This window comes from Miniopterus schreibersii (genome assembly GCF_964146895.1).
Source record: "Miniopterus schreibersii genome assembly, chromosome: 18".
Classification (NCBI taxonomy): Eukaryota; Metazoa; Chordata; class Mammalia; order Chiroptera; family Miniopteridae; genus Miniopterus; species Miniopterus schreibersii.
In genome coordinates, this window is record NC_138121.1 from 36,175,311 (window position 1) to 36,197,693 (window position 22,383).

Genomic DNA, 22,383 nt, shown 5'->3' on the forward strand with positions numbered 1-22,383 from the left:
AATCATATCAAGCATCTCAGATCACAAGGGCATGAAATTAAAAATCAACTACAGTAAAAACACTCAAAAATAATCAAACATATGGAGGCTAAATAGCATGTTATTAAACAATGACGGGTTACCAATAAGATCAAGAAAGAAATAAAAAACTTCCTGGAAACAAATGAAAATGAACACACAACAACCCAAATCTATGGGACACAGTGAAGCAGTCCTGAGAGGGAAGTTCGTAGCCCTGCTGGCCTACCTCAAAAAGCAAGAAAAATTTTTGGTAAACTAACGCGACAACTAAAAGAATTAGAAAGCTCCCCTGTGAAGCCATCCAGACCAGCACTTTTGTTTGCTGGGACTTTTTTTATTTCTGCTTTGATTTCATCACTTGTTATTGGCCCATTCAGGTTTTCTGATTCTTCCTGACTCAGTTTTACATGATCTCACTCATATGTGGAATCTAACGAACAAAACAGACTGAGGAACAAAATAGATCCAGAGACACAGAAGCATGGAACAGACTGAGGGAGCTCAGAGGGAAGGAGGGGGTGGGGGAGTGGGGAGAGGTTAATCAGAGAACTTCTATGCATATGTGCATAACCCATGGACAGTAATGTGGGGAAGGCCTGGGGCTTGGGGGGCGGATGCAGGGTGGAGGGGGGTCTATGGGGAAAAAAGGGGGACATCTGTAGTACTCTCAACAATAATGATGCATTTAACCAGCTAAGGAAGCGGCAGGGCTGCACTCACATCCTGAGCGGGTTCACGATCTCCGTGCGCAGGAGCTCCTGGGTTTCGCTGTAATACTCCACGTCGTCCTTCTCCTTGGGTCTAAGCAGCACCGTGTCCAGGACGGAGCTAAAGGCAAACAAGCTGCAAAACAGAAAGAGTATTTTCCTCATGCTGTAAGCCTATTTTTTAATTTTTTCTTGAGAAATACATACTGAAAAGAATGCGAAGAGAAAAACCACAAAGTCTAGAGAACAAATAACAAGCAAATTCATGATACAGGATCCCAGGAGCCCTGGTAGGGTCCCACGGCTCCATCGTCGGGGCCTGGAGATCCTTCCAGGTTAAGAAGGCGACCAGTGTCCAGACGGCAGGCTGGAGTCCGGGCCGGGGGGCTCAGTGGTTAGTGCGTCAGTCTGAGGACTGAAGGGCCCCAGTTTCGATTATGACCAAGGTCACTACTCGCTTGGTCGAAGGCCCGACTGCGTGCGGGAGGCAACCAATCAGTGTGTCTCTCACATCAATGTTTCTCTCTCTCCCTTCCATTCTCTCTGAAAAGCAACGGGAAAAACATCCTCTTAAAAAAAAGAAGGCAAGCTAGAGACTGACTGTGTTAAAGGATTAAAATATGTTTTCACTATTTGGGGAAACATCTTTGAAAAAGGGCAAAGAGACAACAGGGCAAAGAGACAACAGGGAGGAAGTCTGCAAACTGAGTCCCCGGGGTGAACACACAGCCAACACATAGCGCACACAAGGTACATGCTAGTCTCCCCCCGCGCCCAGGGCAGAGTCTAAATCAAATCTTTAAATGCCAAAATCTCTTGTGAGTGACAGCGGTAACTTCTGGTATCAAAGAAAAACATTTTGCTAAAAAAGATTTTGTATCAGGAAACCTAAAGAATATTGTATCAATTCTTGCTTTTGTCAACACATCTGAGACTGAAAGTATATTCTGCCCTCAAAACCATTTTTATTCTCTGCCCTCCCTCTAAGTTTCCAACACCCCACAACCGTCCTTTCCCCTGCCCCAGCTGCAGGGAGCCAGCAGGTCACTCTCACCACGCCTGGCTGTGTGCTTGGTCCACTCTCCAGTGTAAAACTTCTTGCCACGTTAAGTTGGTCCACTTGGGAATAAATTACACATACGAGGAGACTACACTTCTCCTGAAAACAATTCTTTACGTAAAGTCATTCTACGATCCCCTCTACCTAGTGAAGCAAACACACCCTCCAGCCAGGGGCTTACGGCCACTCAGGCCATCTGATGTGCGCGCCAGACGCTGCTCTTCCCCTCGGCAGGCACGTGGCTTCCCACACACCCTAGGCCAGCGGCTGCACCTGGGATACGGTCACTCACCTCTTAGGCATCCTTCATCTCGTTACACCACAGGTTAGTTTTTTGGATACAGGTTCATGAGACAACAGTCAACAGCATCCAAGGAGTGTGTAATGAAACGCAAGCCTCCCTTTTGCTTTCCTCAGAGGCAGTTAGCAATCTGTCTGTCTGTCTCTCACTCACCCCCCACTCACTCACACACACCCCCCACGCCCCTGCCCCCAGAGCACGGTATTCCTCCCGAGCTGATGGTAAACTTACCAGAATAAGGTCGAGTCTAAGTAACAAGAATTGTAATGCCCTTGGATGCCTTTCTTCTTTCCAATCATTATCTCCAAACCTTCCTTTTCCATTTTCGGTGGAGTATTTTCTTCCACTACTTCACTTAAGTAGCCTCCAAAGGCTAAAGAGATGAAAATGAAAACAGTAATTCTTTAACTATGGCAATAGGCATTCCTGTATATGTCTACACTTAAAATAGGTTTTTTTTGCATTTTGATGCAAAATTTGTTTCTCAACTGAAAGCTGAGTTAAGGGCTGGTTTGGGTTCACCGCTACTCAGCGGGGCTTGTAAAACACTGCTGCGCACCTTCAGCCTCACGTCCTTCACAGTCAGAGACCACTTCAGAACACTAAGTAATTAATGCAAAGAAACACCTGCCAATGATATGTTTTGTTCCCCAAATATTTTACTATCTGTCTGAAGATGTTTCATTTAAAGTTGGAAAAGAAAACAAAAATTCTGAAGTACAGTTTCAGCTGTAATGAGAGCTGTTTTTCATAAGGACGGTTTTCCTATTTACGTCTGTTGAGCCCTTGAAATGCTTTACCACCACCACCCAGAAGAAAGGGGCAGCACCAGGAACCGCTGCCTTACAGGCAACGAGCTCCATCCTCATCAAGCAATCGAAACTACTTCTTTTTTCATATGTCTTTATTGACTTCAGAGAGAGGAAGGGAGAGGGAGAGAGAGAAACATCAATGATGAGAGTCACTGATCAGCTGCCTCCTGCACGCCCCCTGCTGGGGATCGAGCCCACAACCTGGGCATGTGCCCTGACCAGGAATCGAACCACGATCTCCTGGAGCCTAGGTCGACGCTCAACCGCTGAGCCACGCCGGCCTGGCCTAAACTACTACTTATACCAGTGCTGCCTTCCTATAAATACAGTTTTTTTTGTTTTTTTTTTTTTGTTTTTTTTATTGATTTCAGAGAGAGGAAGGGAGAGGGAGATAGAAACATCAATGATGAGAGAGAGTCACTAATCGGCTGCCTTCTGCAGGCCCCTACTGGGGATCGAGCCTACAACACGAGCATGTGTCCTGACTGGGAATCTAGCCCTGACCTCCTAGTTCATAGGTCGACGCTCAACCACTGAGCCACGCTGGCCACCTACCTGCCTCCTGAGCTGTTGAAAATTAAGTGTTTGTGATCCCCAGGAAAAGAAAAGTAAATCCATCTATTTTTCATTTTTTAAATCTCAAACATGTTTTCCTGAGTAATTTTTTTTAATGTCCCGTTAAGATAACTGTAACTTTCTTACATACCAGGTAACAACTTGACTAATGAATGCTGACGATACACGCATCTACACAGCCACCACTGCCTACTGCCACGTGGCCCGAGATCAGACCTAGAGTCGCTCCAGATGGGCAAGAAGTGGGAGGCAGGCACGTACCTAGGGAGTTGCAGCGCTCAATCTGATTGGAGACCGGCTGCAGGGATGCGAACCTCGAGTCGGGCCTGCAGCTCTTCAGCTTGACAAAGAGCGCCTTCTTCAGGGCACAGGTGAAGTACCGGGTGCCCCGGAAGGTCCCGTCCGTGCAGCCCGCACATTCGTCTTCCTGGTGAAGAGAAGCACCCACTGCATCACTTGGGTTCTTGCAAAGACGGTGTTCAAAGGACTAAGGCGTATTTTGAGTTTACCCTTTCTCTGAATTCTGCACCACACCTGTACTAAGAAACTCCATCTAAAAGGGGCTGACTAATCAGCCAATGATTTAAGAAATTAACTCCTCAATCCAGCATGAAGTCCTTTCTGGATTCCCTTCCAAAGACATGCTTGAACCTGCTCTGGATAACTGACTCTCTTGCATCTTTTCCAAAGTATTAAAACTTGGGGGCAGGGAGAAGAGGCTATTCATTTTATCCTGAAAAAACCAGCATTCACTAGCATACAAATAAAACGAGAAACATATTTAAATAAAAGCTAAATGTACTCAAATTCCCCTCTCCTGATTATGTAATATCAAACAATATACTTTCTTAATCTCCAAAGGGAAAATCTCTCCCTCTAGCAAAGATCCGAAGCATTTCTTAAAATGGTGATTAGTCTTAAAGCCAATGATATAAATATTAGACCTGACTGGGAGGTGGGAGGCTGAGAGAGAGAGAGAAGCTGATGAAGGCCTTGCTTCCCTTACTGTATTCTGTTTAACACAATGAGCCTAAACATATGAACCTAAAGCTCTATTATCCTTTGGACGATGACCTGCTATCACTTAGGACAAGTGACCAGGTGCTCAAGGGGTGGCAGAGGAGGTCAGGCGACATGGTAATGAAACTGTGCTCGAGTGATGGCTCTTCTGACAACACACATTTCACCAAAAGCATATAATAGGGGAAAATCTACAAAATCCTAGATAGCAGAGAAGTGCAATTTTTAGGAGGAATGAAGTTACCAGTTCCAGCCCAGCGAGAACTTCGTTGAGTCCCGGTGGCTGCCCGATCCAGCGGATCACCCCATAGAAAGGTGGGTTCTCTTTCACTTCCGCCAGTGAGCCCACCTCCAGACCGTGGGCGCTCCCCGGAGATGCGGACACAGGCGTGCTGTCCTGGACGGGGGCGCTGTTCAGCTCGCCCATCACAGACTGCACGGACAGAGAGAGCGGGCTGTGGCCAATGCTCCCGTTGGTGTTGGGCATCTTTGTCAAGCTGAATGGCAAAGAGTGGAATCTGTTCTCGCTGGATAGTGAGTTCATGGAGGGAGGCTGCAGCGGTGGCGAGTCTCGTCCCAACTCTGGAGACAGCTCTGTAAGCGACTTTGCAGAATCTTCGGCAACTATAAAGAGTTACTCTTAATTAGAGAAATGTATTCAATAATGTTAAATATGCCCTACAGCCCTACAAATTAATGTGCACATCTGGTCCACTGCCCACTTGACCTCTCAGTGGGTCTCTCGCAGGCACCACAGAATAGATACCCCCTGACCAGTGCTCTTCACTCTCCACCTACCTCCACCTTCTCCACCCAACTGTCCAAACCAAAGAAACCTAGTATTGATTAGTACTGCAGAGGTTCTGTTTTGTCCATAATACAGTGAAGTTAGAAACCACCACAAAAGATACCAAAAAATTTCTTAAAGATGCTGCTAAATAGCAAATGGATCAAAGAAAAAATGATGACGTAAATTTTTAAAATAAAGGAGGGGAAAAAAAGAGAAAAACAAGCCTATGTGGAACATGGCTAAAGTAAGACCTCTAAAGGAAATGTATAGATTTAATAGTTTATTTTAGAAAAAGAAAAAGAGATTAGTGAATTCAGCATACAACCTGAGAAGTCAGAGGCCCGGGCTGGATAGCTCAGTTGGTTAGAGCATCGTCCTGATAACCAAGGTTGTCGGTTTAATCCCGTCAGGGCGCATACGAGCAGCAACCAATGATGTGTAAATAAGTGGAACAGCAAATCCATGTTTCCCTCTCCCTCTCTCTCTCTCTCTCATCAACCAATAAATAAAAACAATTCTTAAAATGTTAGAAAAACAAAAAAGTAGGCAAGAGGAAAGAATAAAGACAAAACCAGAAATTCATGAAAACAAACATACGATAAAGAGACCCCAAGGCCGAAAGCTGTTTCCCTGAAATGACTCATACGGTTGCCAGGCAGGCACTGTGACAGTGGGGAAAGAAAGAGCTTAATAAACAGTGCGGAGACAATCAGGTATCCACACTCTACACAAAAATCATTTCAAGTGGCTTAAAAACAAATGTGAAAGGCAAAACTATAAATTTTCAGAAGACAGCACAGAAGACTGTTCTTTAGACTTCAGTAAAGGAAGAACTTCTTAAACATGAGTCTACAAACAGTAAAGGAAAAGCCTGAAGAACACAGCCATGCGAAAACTAAGAGCTACGTGTTCATTAAAAGGCATCACAGTACGAGTGAAAAGATGAGCCACGAACAAGAAGAAATTACTTCAATCCTGTGCCCAACAAAGGATTAGAATTTGAGAAAGGTCTACAAATCAGAAAGAAGACGACAAAAAACACTAGACTTGAAAAGGCAACTCACAAAAGAAGAAACCTAAACCACCAACAAATCGATGAAAAGATTCTTGCCCTCACTAGCAAACAGATGAAAGAAGGTCTAAGCTGACATTTAAAAAGTCAGAGGTCTCAGAACAGAACCACTGGTGAGGGTGAGGAACGAGCAATTGCCTTGCACGATGCCGACGGGCATGCGAGCTGGTGGGGCCACTCTGGGCAATCGGTACAGAAAAGGGGTACACCTCCCATGACCAGTGGCTCCACTCGCAGTTACAGACCCCAGGCACGTATAAGAATGTCGATTTCAAGCTGGTTATAATTCAAATGTCTATTGATGGCTGAATGGGTAATTTACATTGTGGTATATTCATATGGAAGGCTACACAGCAATGAAAAATCATGATCATGCACCAGAACTCGGAGGAATCTGAGAATCATAATGTTGAGGACGGAAATCACACAACACACATACAGTCCAATTCCTTGTATACAAAGCTCAAAATATGCAGAACTGGGAGTATGCTGTCTACATGTACAAACTTAAAAAGCTCTAATAAAAAACAAGAGAATGGTAACATTAAAGATGATGGAAGCTCAGGGGAGAGAGTGAAGAGAATGGCACCTCCCAGCCATTAAGTTCCTCAAGGCTCAGCCTTCACCCACACCTTCCACCCCCACTCTCTCCTCAGGTCATACTCTTCATGGGACTGTAATCACCACATATATGAAGGCAACCTACAGACTCATTTATCTAGCTCTTCCCTCTCTTCTAAGCTCCAGATCTGTATCTCCAACTGCCTACGTGACAAATCACCTCTAGGAAGTCTAAAAGCCCCTCAAATTCAATGTATTCAAAAGCAATCCTTCGCCTTTCTCCGCAATCATCTCAGCACACAAGCTGAAAAACACGGAGTCAGCATTGACATCTCTCTTCCTCAGCTCTCACTTTCAGTCTCTCCATGAGACCTGTCAGTTCACTCCCACCTATCTCATAGCCATCCACCTTCCCCATCTCTTCCCCAAATGCCTAGTTCCAGCTTTTTTCATTCAGGACCAAGTCCAAACAGCCGTCATGGGTGCCCTTGCCTACACACACTCCCTGCTCCAACCCACTGCCCACCCTGCAGCAAGAATTATCCTTTCCAAAGGGAAACTTGGTCAGGTCACACCTTGCTGAAAATCCCTCAGTGGCTTCCCATTTCCTTTTAATAGGGCCACCAGGCTCCAAGAGCCCTGGCCCGGTTTTCCTTTCTCATAAAATGTTATGCCCCTCTCTCTGTTCTAGCCACTCTGACTCTCTTTAGTCCTTGAGAACACCAGGCTCCGTTTTCCCACGAGGCCTTCACATATGCTCTTCCCTCTGCCTAAATGGTCCTTCTGTCCCCTCCCACTTTATCTACCACACTCCTCTGGTAAATCCAAGCTCGTCACTTCCTCAGAGAAACATCCCTGAGGCCCCAAGCAAAACCATGCTTATACCTCACAACACCACACACCCTCCTGCCCTCGTTGCCATAGCAATTCTACATGTTTCTGTGATCATCTGATCAATGTCTATTTTCACAGCTTGATCGTAAACACAGAAAGGGTAAGGGCCAGGTCTATTTTTCTCACATGTAACCTCGATGCCTAGAAGAATGTCTGGCACATAGTATGTACCCAAGAAATATGTGTTGAACAGACAAAGAAAGAAAAGAATAAACCAGAAGAACATGATGTCCCAGAACCAAGGAAGCTTTCTTCACAGAAAGTGTTTTAAAGAGAAAAAGACCCAGACAGAAAGTTCTTCAAATGATTCATTGATTCTAGAGATCTTCTGCACTCAACAGATCAGCTAGGCAGAGAACAGCTGCTAACAGTTTCTAAATGTCTCCTTCCCCTCATCAGTGCAGTTCAAACTGTGTGCAATGTTTCAGTTCAGCGATCCTGCTCCCCCACTACATATACTGGGGAAGCCCCCTTTTCTCTGAGGCATCAGCTGTAGGTTACCTTCATCACTGTACCATGTGCTTTTCGATTTGGGCTGCGGTTGTGAGTCAACAGAAGACCCATTTAGGGTATAAAATAATTCAGATCTGTTTCTACTTCCAGGGTCTGAGGTAGATCCTATGGAACAAGAAAAGTTCCTTTTAAAGATAAAGTCACCATGGTTTGAAAGTTTTTCCATACAGAAATTAATATGCCTATGATGTTAACAACTATTTACACAACCAATCGACGCCCAAGCACACTGTGTTTTATCAGTGCCTTCAGCTTTTGAAACTCTGGCAACCATTTCGCAATGCCAAAAAGATTCTTCCAGCCAAGACTCAAATGGGGGGGGAGGGTGTAAAGAGGTATGTTTAAAGAAAACCATGTTTCTTTTAAACAAACTTTTATTTTTTTAAAAAATTAATCATTTCATGTACTACGGTTTATTTCCAAATGTCAAAATCACCATTCCCCAACTTCATTTGATGAACCTGTGGGTTCACAAATTTAACCTATTATTTTGGAAGAGATGTTCTCAGAAGGAGGTAACCTTCAAATGTTGAACAAATTCAGTTTTAAGAATTTAAGTTTTAAACATTTTGGAACTGTTCATCATCGAAGTCGTTGCTTAACCTCTTCATGTCCTTGAGAAAGTGAAGCAGTAACATTTCTTACATCTTAGATTCATTAAATGTGAGAAAGACACTGACATCACCTGCCTCAGTAGTAAGAGGACATGCTGTAGAATTGAGCCATGAGGTCTCCAGAACCCAGACAAACCCTGTTTTTTCTTTCATTTAAAACAGACAGCTCTATACTTTACACCTACAACTAAGACCTGCTATAGCAAAAGTAAGTCGTCTTAAGAAAATGTTTAGGATACTTATATTTAAGTGAGAGTAGCATGTTTGAGCGACCCAGTCTAGATCTATAGGTCAGGATAAAGAATACTATGACCTATATATTTTATTTAATTCTAAGTCTCCCAGGATTTAATGTCACATAAAGTATTTCTAAAGTACAACCTCCCTTCAAACAAACCAAAATAGTTTTGTTCACTAGGTGACTGAGGAAAAAATATTCTTCTCCTCGCCCACATCTGTGTTAACGAAAATTCTCACAGCTTTTAAATGGGCTGCTCAGCTTATATAACTACAATCCTATAAATCTCTGAAATGTGTGGCAGCTAACAAAAAAGAGCTAAGAACTCATATCTATTTTGGGGAAGTTTCTAGAAGAGATAAAAATTTTTGCTTAGCAGTTTGGGATTTAATTTGTGCCACATCTAGTTAATGAAACCCACATAATTAATCTCTAGTATACCTTACCCTATATAAGTACTCTCTAGTATACTTTACCCTATATAAGTAATCTCTAATATATTTGATCCTATAGAACATTATCCAAATACAGGGTGGGCAAAAGTAGGTTTACATATGGAAACTAATACAAAAATTAATATAATACAAGAATAAGCTCTGTTTCACATACTCACAACTGTAAAGCTACTTTTATCCCACCCTGTATGATTAGTCTCTACAGCTACAACTCTAAACAACAAATGTCACAAGCAGGGGATTCCAGAAACCAGTTGTTATGGACCAGCAAGACACAGGTCCTCACCAGAAACATTTCATCAGCCAAAAAGGGTTGGGAACTCTTGGCCTGATCAACACCATCCATAAAAAATTTCTAGTAAACTACTAAAAGTATTTGAAGGAAGAAAATCTATATGAACTTTAGGGTAGAACACCTTACCCTTTGCTCAATGCTGTGGAAAAGCAACGATCATGCTACAAATGAACTGCACTCTACTCATCCATACCTGTAACCTTTGGTTTACTGTGACTGGATAAGCCTTTGTCCCCAACACCTCTCGACGCAAAGGCAAGTTTGGGAGGCCTCCTCTCCTGTGTCACGCTATCTGAAACAGTAAATATGGTCTTTAAATGTAAAAGCAAATTCTTATAGACGAAAAACAATAGTGCAAATAATGACAATAACAATAAAAATCTCTTTCCAACAAAAAAGCAGTATTTTCACAATAGTTTTAAAAATTCTTAAAGGCCATCAAAAGTATCAAAATCAATGCTGTATTTCAAAATGGAATTTCTATGCGATAATATACCCCAAATATAATACAGCTGAACGCTTTAACTTCTTGAAAATATAAATCACCTTTAGTCAATTTTATTTGATGTGTTAAAACACTACCAAGAAAACTTTACTCAGTTTTTTGCAGGATTTCCCAAATCTGTATCCTCAAACGCCTCTGTGTGTCTGAAGTGTTCCACACTCAAATATTTCTGGAAGATGCTGAGATAAACAAAGATGAACAGACTTCTTTATTGTATAACACCAGAACCCTTACTACACTAATGTGCACTGTGAATCTCTCAAAGAGGGATACAGTAACTTACCTGATAACATTTTTGTACCAGTCTACTTAGCATCTCAGATTAATGTAACTTGTGGAACACAGTTTGGAAAAAGTGTGGTTAAAAATATGTATCAGTTTTTAAAAACATATATATGTTAATGACACAAATGTATATGCAAACATATACATATAAATAGAAAAACCACAAAGAACTAAACATTGGTTAATGATGCAGAGACAGAGAAAATATCAGTAATATTTCTGAAGAAAATACTCAACACTTCTTTTTGAAGTATAGGTATAACAAACATGGTAAACACTACTCTAAACCCGTACAGGCCCGTAGCTTTCCTGGATAGTCAAGGCAGTGATGAAGCAAATGTAGAAAAGTCAGTCTGGGAAGTTTTTCCCCTGAAGTTCAGTAACACACCTGTGGAGTCCAACATGGCACTCAGGAGCCATCCCTGAGAAAGCTGTGTATCAGCAAAGCAGTATCCCCCACAGGGGATTTTTGAGAACAGAAAGAAGAAAATAAAAAAATTTTACATTTTAAGTACAAAGAAAAGGCCTAATTTTTATTTTATTTTTTAGAAAAAAGGAAATAATACTAAATTATATATATAACAAAGCTTGGTAACTTTTTTCCATTGTTGAGGGGGAGGAGAATGCATTGTTAAACTATCTTAAATGTCTCAGAATATGATTAAACAAAATATTTTAATTTGAAAATTATACTAAGTAACCATGATTTTAACCAAGTGGTATAGTAAAAGAAAAGCTATTTACTAATACCTTTATGATGCTACCATTCAAATATCTCCAAATATCACATATGAGAGCTAGTGTGGAGGGTAAAACTTCTTAGTCACTGGAAAAAGTTCCCAAATTATAGCATAGAAATTGACTACAGAAAACTAATTCCCACTATTAACTGCATGTAAGTCTATTCAAAAAAGATATTCCTGCATATACCATAACCTACATACATCACAGAGTTAGTGGTTATTATAACTAGGGCAGCCTGGCAGTGCCGGAGGGTCAAATGGGTGGGCCTGGGTGACAGCTCTGCTGGTGATGTGAGGGGAGGGCTCCAAAGGTTAGGAATGTGGAGGGCACTGGAGCTGGAAACAGTGGTTATCTTCTGCCAAAGACTACCTGAGAGGGGGTCAAATATCAATTTTGAGGAATAGAACATTCCTATAGAATTCTCTGCAGAGAAAAATATTCTCAGATGAAGGAAAACTAAGATACTCTGTCACCTGCAGACCTATCCTAAAAGAATGGATAAAGGAAGTTCTCTAAAGAAAATAGAAATAATAAAAAAATGAATCTTGGGAAATTAGAAAGGAAGAAAGAACAACAGAAAGAGAAAAATATGATTAAATACAGTAGACTTTCCTTCTTCCATCAAGTTTCTAAACTATGCTTACAGTTGGAGTACAAATTATAACACTGGTATGGTTCTAAATGTATGTCAAGGAAATATCTGAGACAACAATATCTTAAATGGAAAAGAGTAAAGAGATATAAAAAATGGAGATAAGACTCCTACACTTTACTCAAACCAGTAAAATCATGTCACCAGTAAACTCTGATTAGGTAGGTATACATAATGTAATATCTACTGTAATTATTTGAAAGCTATATAAAGACACAGATTTAGAGACACAACAGATAAATCAGAATGAAATTCTAAATAATGTTCAAGTAACCTAGAGGAAGGCAGGAAAAAACCAGAAAAATTTAAGAGAGAAAACAAACAGAATACAAAATGTTAGACTTGCCCTGGTCAGTTCTGCTCAGTGGTTTGAGTGCCGGCCTGTGGACTGAAGGGTCCCAGGTTCTATTCCTGCCAAGGGCATGTACCTCAGTTGCAGGCTCAATCCCTGGGCCCTGGTTGGGGCTCGCACAGGAGGCAATCAATCGATGTGTCATTCTCACATCGATGTTTCTCTCTCTCTCTCTGCTTCTCTCCCTTCTACTCTCTCTGAAAATCTGAAAAGCAATAGAAAAAATATCCTTGGGTGAAGATTAAAAAAACAACAACACTGTTAGACATAAGTCCTAATACGCCAATAGTTACATTAAATATAAATAGTGTAAATTGAACAATTAAAAGACAGAGATTGGCAGAGTAGATTTATTAACATGACCCAACTATCTTTTGTCTATAAGGAACTCACTTCAAAGATAATAACATAGCATGTTCAAAATAAAAGGTTGGAAATAACATGTCATATAAATATTAATACAAAAATAACAGTAGTGGATATATTAATATATTATAAAGTAGACTTCAGAGCAAAGAAAATTACTAGATACAGATAGGACATTATATAATGAAAAAAGGGACATTCCACCAAGACATAACAATCTGAAATGTATATACACCAAACAAAAGTTCCAAAATATGTGAAGCAAAAACTGAAAAGAAATGAAAGAAAAAAATAGACTAATACTACAATTATAGTTGAAGACTTCAACATCACTCTCTTAACGACTGATAGAACAAGTAGACAAAAATTAGCAAGCAAGTCCAGTCCAATAAACTGTTAATTGTGGAATCGAGGTGGTAAGAATAGGAATGTTCACTATAAAATTCTTTCAACTTTTCTGTATGTTTGAAAATTTCATAATAAAATGTTGAAAAAATATTTTACTAGAACTTCAAAATAGAAAACTCACAAGTGAATAAAATAACAGAAAAATGGTCAAAGACACATAGGTACTTAACAGAAGACACAAATGTATCATCAACATATGAAAAGTTATTCAGCCCTACTTGTAACTGGGGAGCTCAAATTAAAACTACCTTGAGGTACCGTTTCTCAGGCATCAGACTGGCAAAAATTCTATTCAGTACCAAGTGTTGAAGAGGGTGCAGAAATAACCCAAAACCAAGCACCCATCCACACTAGAGGGTGATTAAACGGTGGGATGCCCGCAGGATGGGATACCATGAGGCAGTGAGGGTGAATGACTATCAATACCTTCGTCTACAGGAGGGGATCTCAAAATACATGTTAAGTAAATGGTGCAAGTAGTTAAAGAACATGGTTGCTATGGCTGTATTTATATTGTTTAAAAACAGGCTAAACTAAACAATATATTACATGCCACCCCAATCCAAGCCACCACCATCTCTCGCACGGGTCTCTGCAGGTCTCCCTGGTCGCCCTGTATCTGCCCTCTAACGCACACCAGTGATCATGCTAAACGTCGGTTAGGCTACAACGTCCTTTGCTGAAAACCCTGCCCCAGCTCCCCACCTCCCTCAGAGCAAATGCCAAGAATTCATCCCCATACCAGCCCACCTGGCCCTGCCTGCTCCAGCTCCCACCGCCTCCCTACCACTCCCCCTTCAACCTGCTTCAGCCACAGTGAACCTGTAATTACTCAAACTGGCTGCGCTGGCTGCAGCCTCAGGCCCTCCCTCTGAACCCCGAGGCTCACTCTCCTTCAAGGCAAGAACTCCAACGTCTCTGCAGTAGAGGACGCCCTGGACAATCCTATATAAACAAAGTAGAACCACCCCTCCCCCAGGCCAGCACTGCCTTCCCCTTCACCATTCTCCACCCCGTCACCATGAGTTCTCCTCACTACCCCTGTCCTCACTAAAATGAAAGCTCCCTGTGGGAAGGGTTTTTGTCTTGCTTCCTACTATAGCCTCAGCTGAAACTGTAGTAAGCCTGAGTAAGGGCTTACTGCATTTGAATGAATAAATGACCTTTTACAAAAAAACTGCCTTCTAAACATAAGTATTTATTACAACATTAAAAACTATTTTGATTTATCAGATCATAAATTATGTTCTTCTCATAAAAAGGCTTGAAAAGGTCAATTAAATATTCCTAAATAAAATATGAACTTATGGACCCTCCGGCGCGGCTCAGTGGTAGAGTGTCAATCTATGAACCAGGTCACAGTCCAATTCCAGGTCAGGGCACACGCCTGGGTTGCAGGCTCAATCCTCAATAGGGGGTATGCAGGAAGCAGCCAATCAATGACTCTTATCATTGATCTTTCTACCTCTCCCTCTCCCTTCCTCTCTCTGAAATCAATAAAAACATATTTTTAAAATATACATGAACATATGTATGCTTTCCCCTGAATGCAAACCATGTTTCCAAAGAGAAGCAAAGAAATAGCTAGAAATTCAATTGGCAAGAAAGTAAAAATTAATTTTCAAGAAATCAAGAAAATCAAAATATGTCGGACTTTTACAAAGTAAAACTGATATGCAGCTATCATTTGAACGCCTCCACCTAAGTTAATGTGCTCTTGCTGTAAAGCTAAAATCTGAAGTAGAAAGCATTTCCTCACACAGAAAAACAAGCATTTATTACTTGCCAAGCCAAGAGGAAGAAGGTAGGAAAAACCATGCAGGTTAGAAGGAATCTCAAGGATCATCTAATATTGGCCATTTCATGTTTATAAAAAAAAGAAACTGAGGACCCGAGAGGACCAGGGGGGACCTCGAAGTGTTCTGTGTCAAGATTAGCAATAATGGAAAAACACTGGATGCAAACAAACCATTTTGTTCAGCTGTCATCCTTGTTCCAGTAAAATTTAGCTTTCATAGAATTAGAGACAAAATACATCTCCATGGAAACAATATTCTCAAGCATACAAGTGAGGCTGAGAAGTATATTTTTCTATGCAGGTCTTCATAGCCTAGTGTACACACAAGACTGGGGTAAGGTTGTTTTAAACAGAGCTTTAGGATCTGACAGGTCTGGACTTGACCCTAGCCAATAGTGGGTGGCACTATCTGGCCTGACCTAAGCCCCAGTGTTTTATCAGCAAAATGGGGATAATTCAGAACATAAAAAAGTCTAAGTAATCTAATTCAGGGGTTCGTACATTTGTGGCTACTGCACACAGGCTCTCTGGCACTTTATTCCGATCTGCATAAAGCTCAGTAAGAATCACCAGGCTGCCAGCCTCTGCTAGTTTATGATTAACACACGATCAGGCTGACTGGCCTATAAGTGGATTCTCCTCAGAGTAGGGGAGGTGCTGCTGGAGCAGCTATCAATAGGAATTTAGCAATTAGTTGACAGCAACCATCAGGTACGACTTGTCTGAGGTAAAATAAAAGATTGCTTAAGATTTTTTTAAGATGTAAAGTTGAGTGACCTGTTTCTGGCTACAGAGGCAGGAAACCCGATCAATCACACGGTCTCAAAGCTGACAGAGACCTCACGGGGCATCCTGCCTCTCCACTGTGCATCAGATTATATACTAAATAACCAACTTCTGCTTCAAGCTTCTAGTTTAAACCAGGCTCACCCTTAAAACAAGTAGCACTTTATTACATTTTCTGACCCCTCCAATTATCAGAAGGGCTTTTTCCCCCCTCTTGTAATGGACAGGTGATAAAAAAGTGAGTGACAATATATAAATGCCACCCCACACTCATATACCCTGGAAATAAAAATCTGTAAGTACTGCTCTCATTTGGGGTAAGAGAGGATGGTCTATTGAAAAACAATTCCAAGTTTCACGAAGGTCAAGTTCTAAACATGCACCTGGAAGCTTATATTTGCAGCCTCATAACAAAATACACCTTTCAAACTCTGCCTAATTAATATATAAAACAAAGAAAATATACCTGGGATGATGTCATTGATGTGCAAGAGAACTGTGCTTTCGACACTTGCAAAACTGCAGAGCTGAACGCCATCTAACCTGCCGTCCCAGTTGCCAATCGGATTATCCTGGAAGTGAAGTGACAGCCAACTTTAAAGCCCTCCTCAATAAATGCCAACATAAAGTCTGCATTTTCCATAACAAGATTCCCCCAGGTTTACACTGTAATTTTAAACTTTTTGGGGGGCCAGACAACTTCCCTGAGCGCCAATGTGTACAACGCACTAAATGTCACTGGAAATAGAAGGAACTGAAGAATATCACCTTTGCCAAAACTTGCCATTCCAGGAATGGCCTTTGCTAGAGGGGTTTGGAATGAATGCTAGCACAAGCCAGCCAAGGACAGACAGTTGGGGGAGGGGGACCTCTAGGCACCTGCCCCAAGTGAACAAGGTGATGCCTAGAATGTCACCTAAGGAGGGCAAGGCCTACCTGCCTTTTGCCAAGTTTGAGGCCCAAACAACATGAAGCAAGCAGACTAACCCCAATGATCAGGGCCCTCTTTCTCCAATCTTCCCTCCCTCCAGCCCACAGTCTCTCCTCTAAATTAATACTGAATATTTAAAGAATATTGGTTTGAAGGTGTGCTTAACTGTTAGCTCTCCTGAGGGGCCCACAGGTTGGGTTCTGCCTCTACCTTTGCACGTTAAATATCCAGTAGATGTTTGTTTAAACAACATTATTAGGTTTGTCTAACTAATGGGATCAAGTAGAATTTCCTAGAATTTCCAAGCCCAGGATAAGAGAACTTTATGCTGAGAACTAAAAGCATCCCTGAATATACAGATAAAAATAATCACTACAAACATCATGAGCACAAGAGTCTATTTCTCACATCCTCTCCTAACTCATGCTCGTGTTTAATAATTCAGTATGAATTTCCTTCTTTATACCTAACGAGTTACATCCATTTTTTTAATCTATGATACAAATGTTCTCAGTTTTTTCTTCTCCTTCTCTAAATCCCACAGGGCTCATTCAACCTGGACTGGGATGTACCCAATACTAACAAATAAGATTGTGAGGAAACATTTAAAATGAATGAAGCAGCCTGGCGGGCGTGGCTCAGCAGCTGAGTACATAGCCCTAGGATCCAGGAGCTCGAGGTTCGATTCTCGGTCAGGGCACATGCCCGGGAGGTGGTCTCGTGCCCGGGTTGCGGGCACATGCCCAGTGGGGGCGTGCAGGAGGCAGCCAATCAATGACTCTCTCTCATCATTGATGTTTCTACCTCTCTCCCCCCCTCTCATCTTCCTCTCTGAAATCAATAAAGACATTTAAAAAATGAATGAAACAAAGAAACAAATTCTGGATTCTGCTTCCATGCAGTGCCTAGAATCGGCACATTCCCAGAGACGGAAAGTAGGGTAGAGGTTAAGAAGGGACCGTTAGCTGAGGGGAGTATGTGGGGAGTTGCTGTTCAGTGGGGACTGTTTCAGTTTGGGAGAAAGTCCTGGAGATGGGCGGGGTGCTGGTGGCACAGCAATGTGAATGTCCTTACTGCCACTGACCTATACACATAAAATGGTTAGGATGGTAAATTTTATGTCGTGTATATTTTACCATGATAAAAAATTTCTTTGAATGAGTTACATCCTAAGAAAATACTTGTCTCTTCCTCTAGCCTAGAGCAATGTGCTTTTCCTCTATTCAGGTATTTTCCATAAGTGAATTTTACACTACTCATTAAAATCAGATCAGCCAATAAAATGTTACAAAACATTACAAAAGAGAAACACAGATTCCCCTCCCCCAACAAAACCTTTCAAAATAAAGAAACACACGGTATTATTTAATATATTTTGGTGTTCATTTCTGTTGGTCAGCTATCATACAGCAAATTTAAAGACAAAAAACATTATTTCAGTTTATTCAAACTGAAAAAGAGTAAATGTTATTCTCTAGACTCCTGTCCCATATCAGTGCTCCTTTACCAGAGACCAATTAGAACACGTTCTTGCCCGAGGGGCATGGCTCAGCGGCTGAGCATCGACGTAGGTTCCAGGAGATCGGGGTTCAACTCCCAGTCAGGGCACATGCCCGGGTTGCGGGCTCGATCCCCAGTCGGGGGCGTGCAGGAGGCAGCCAGTCAATGACTCTCTCATCATGGATGTTTCGCTCTCTCCCCCTCTCCCTTCCTCTCTGAAATCAATTAAGACATATTTTTAAAAAAACAAAAAATAAACATGTTCTTTAAATTACTCCAAATTAGCCCATCTGAAAATTCAGTGTTTAACTGGTGCCTAAATTAGTCACAGAACTCCCAGATATATTCACAAAGACAGTATAATCCAAGAGCTTCTTACCATGTCCACACCAACAAAATATCCTAAGCTTTCTTTTCCTGGCAAAAGGTCACAGAATATAACCGTTCCAGATTCTATAGTTTCTCCGAGCTTCAGAGAAACTCTAGAGTTTATTTCCAGCGGGGGCAGTTCGACCTGCACTGTGTCCCCTGGACCTGCATAGTCACTTTGCAGTCCATTGTCATCCTCCTCTATTAGCTCCAGCTTGTCCAGCGCAACAAATACTCCACAGTCTTCATCACACCGGAAAAGCTGCTTCCCTTGATAGACCCCATCAGTGAAGCCTTGGCAACGACCTTCTTCCTGGTTTTAAAAAAGGGGGAAAAAGATTGATAGATAGACAGAGAGATATAGACAGACAGATAGATAGAGGCAACCCATTAGAAAAAAAATGTCCACTCTAGGATTTCAGGGAAATCACTGAAAGAATTCTAAGTGACACATATAAGAAATAGAATTATTAGCAGTTGCTATTGAATTTAGGTTGTTTTGAAAAAAATAAGGAAAAAGCTGTATTTGATGCTGAAATAAAATTATTGGATGATTTCAAATTGTAATTCCACTGTGAGAGAGCAGGGCTGGATTCTACCTTGTCATTTGAACAATAATTTTGTCATAGAAAGAAAATTTGACTTTAAAATAACGGTAATGTGAGCTCCATTTATGGAGAACGTACCATGTGCCAGCCACCATGCTAAATCCTAAACCACTGTATCACAAAAAACCTGCAAGTTGTGTACTAGTATCACTATTTTATAGGTGAGGAAGCCAATTTAGAGAAGTAGCTTGGTTAAGTAACCTGGTAAGTTAACCAGGTTAAGTGGCATAGCTAGGATTCAAATAATGCCACAAGACACTAATAGTTTTGTGATGTGATTAGTGTACAATTAGTAGAGTTCCTTTTTGACACAATGTTAAAATTTCTAAGATTTGCAAGTCTCCAATAATTGCATGATCTGTCTGTATTTCCTACTCTTGGAGGTAGTTTTTCAAGCTTCCAATGTATCAGTTGTGGCATCATCTCAATTTATCACCAGAAAGTAAATTCTCAGGATTATAAATAGTAAAAATTCCAGAAAATTTCTGAGAAAACAATTGGTATTTAAAGGGGGAAAAATACATGCATACATAGGAATACTTGCAAACACAGGCACACACACAGCCCACAAAAAAGGTCTACCTCACTTACCAGTAATTCTACTCCGAAGAATATTCCCGACACTGTCCTCTCTGCTAGCAGGGGGCCCCTGAAGCGCACAACTCCAGGGAACTTCTCCTCCCCCGGCCTCAGCTGGACCTTCACAGGGCAACCCACGTCTATGTGGAGGCCTTTACTTAGTCTGTTTCTGTTTTTAAACAGGCTTAACCTCTCTTCGCCGTTGGTAATTGCCAAAAGTAGCTCTGTGAATTTTTCATTTATTTCCACCACATCCTTTTCATCAACAAGGAGAACTGCATGTGGCTGCTCTAGGATTTTTAATCCAATCTGACTTTTCTTGCCCTTGGCGGAAGGGACCCTCGAATGCCCCATAGCGCGGTCCTGGACATACTGCCCTATGCTCCCCTTGGGTACTTTGAGGAGCTTCTGCGTTTGTTTGTCTGGAACACTGTACTCCTGGAGAAGCAAGTAAAACATCCGCTCTTCCCAGTAGGGTGAAGTAACCTTCTCTTGGCTCCATAAGCCTGAACTCATTGTGACATTAACTCCAAAATATTAACTGAAAAAAAAGGGAACTACGACGTTTGTGGTAAACCCCCAAAATATAAATTCACTTGCAGTCCCAAAGCATGTTTTCAGCAATCTGGTGTCCATGCTGTAAAACGACAGGAATCAAAATGCCTGAGGAGAAGCAGAAAGAAACTCTTAAGTCTACATGCACTGAAATTAAGGTTAAAGACTTTAAAATCTCGCTCAACTAGTAAAAACACACACACATAAAATACTTCCAAAAATATCTAAAAAGGTTAAAAGACATATATTACTTGTATCTACTGTAATTTTACATATTTAATTAAGGAGATCCAATTATAAAGTATCTTCAAAGACAATATAATAATGTTTGTTTCCAAGGCATTAAAGTTTATAAAATCAAATTCTAAGTAAAAGATAACCTTATATACTTATTCTGACATTTTTAAGCTTTAAAAAGTAGCATTTTTAACAGATCCTATCTAAGTTAAATGGATAAGCTGCTGCACTTGAATGAAAACCACATAAATCAAAAGGCTATTATTTTTGTATGTACACCTAGTTTAAGGAAAAAGTTATCCGTTGTAACTATTATGTTAAACATCTTTTATCAATAAAGCACCATAAAATCACATTCTGAGCCACAATTCATTTATTTATGTGCCATATTTTGATAATGGAACATTTTATTTCTGACTGTTCATTTCCTTAATCGTGTACATTTTGTCCTTAGATAGGCAAATATTAATCATATTAATCACAGCTATCATTTAATTTCTCACACTTGCAATGATCAGAAATGGTAAATCTGATTATATGAAATATATCCGAAAAAATCAATTCTACAGCCATCAAAACTTGGACTACGTAACAATGAAATATAGCCATATAGTATCAAATATAAAAAATGTCTTTATACCACAATTTTTGCTATGCGTACAAGAAAGGAGTACACACAAAAAATGATTTGCAGTTTCAAATTTTCATTTAAAACTGTTCAATATTATTAATCTTTCCCAATTAAAATGTCCTACTCAACCCTACTTTAATGGATGATTAAAAACTATACAATTTCATTAATGCAAATTAAGACTGTAGTCCATTATTTTAATTAATTATCTTACTGAAAACAATAGCTCTTATCTATTCTGTCACATGAATATGGCTATTTGGTTTCTAAGTGTGATATTTATCCCATCCCTCTCTGACAGGTGCCCATTTCCATTACTCCACGTCACAGTGGCAGTTGATAGCACTGTCATATTCACCATTTTGTTCTTAGAATTAAAAAGTAAACACTCCAAAAACTAAAGAACCAAATTTTAAGTTTCATCACTTAATGATAAAGGAGTGTGGCAAATCCATACACAGAATGACATTTCTTTAGGGTGCACTGTATGATAATCGGGTATTCTCTGGTGATAGGTGTCAGAATGTGACATGGAGATGACCCCAGACAGGGTGAAGAGTCTGCACCCCTAAACCAACAGTGCTGAACTGCCTGCGCCACCCGGGTGAGGGCAGGACACAGCCAGAGCGAGCGTCAGAGGCTTCCCTCCCTCCTTCTCTTTTTGTGTTTTTCTCATTGTGTTTGTCCTAATTCCGCTTGAGGGCACTGTCTACTTCAGCAGGAACAGGACCAATTTATATCTGCCACTTACATAAGACACCTGTGGACACCCCGATCTTGGCACCACATAAACAAAACCCCTACGAGGGCAACCCAAACAGCCGCCCAAAGCCTAAATTCATCTCTATTCCTTTAAAGTACTCCAATAAAGTGTTTCGTATTTCTGACTAAAATTCTTAAATTTTTCAGCAAGGAAATAGCACCATTTTTTCCTGATCATCAAATCATCCATATGAGCATAAACGATTATCTGTGACTCTCAACGGGGAGCGGTGTTTGTCACTTTGGTAAAGGGCTTTATTTAGACTGCGCCCGAGTTCCTGGTCTGCTGTCTGGATGGACAGACGGCAGCTTTCAGCCATCAGCGATTTTCTGTGGCTTCCTGCAGTGCACCAGGCTCCTTTCACTGCCTTGCTGCTTCCAACTTA

General features: G+C 41.0%; 1 protein-coding gene across 2 annotated transcripts in view; it reads right to left on the reverse strand.

Moving 5' to 3' along the window:
* CYLD (CYLD lysine 63 deubiquitinase) overlaps window positions 1-22,383 on the reverse strand; it is a 40,178-nt gene that overhangs the window by 13,105 nt on the left and 4,690 nt on the right. For both annotated transcript variants that reach the window (XM_081118471.1, XM_081118470.1), the window contains exons 3-11: window positions 19,825-20,475; window positions 18,636-18,938; window positions 16,292-16,397; window positions 10,123-10,221; window positions 8,316-8,432; window positions 4,742-5,121; window positions 3,739-3,904; window positions 2,321-2,462; window positions 742-864 (exon numbers count right to left, since the gene is read on the reverse strand). In XM_081118471.1, coding sequence (XP_080974597.1) covers window positions 742-864; window positions 2,321-2,462; window positions 3,739-3,904; window positions 4,742-5,121; window positions 8,316-8,432; window positions 10,123-10,221; window positions 16,292-16,397; window positions 18,636-18,938; window positions 19,825-20,328 — 1,940 coding nt within the window. In that variant the 5' untranslated portion in view covers window positions 20,329-20,475. The remainder of the gene's footprint in view (window positions 1-741; window positions 865-2,320; window positions 2,463-3,738; window positions 3,905-4,741; window positions 5,122-8,315; window positions 8,433-10,122; window positions 10,222-16,291; window positions 16,398-18,635; window positions 18,939-19,824; window positions 20,476-22,383) is intronic.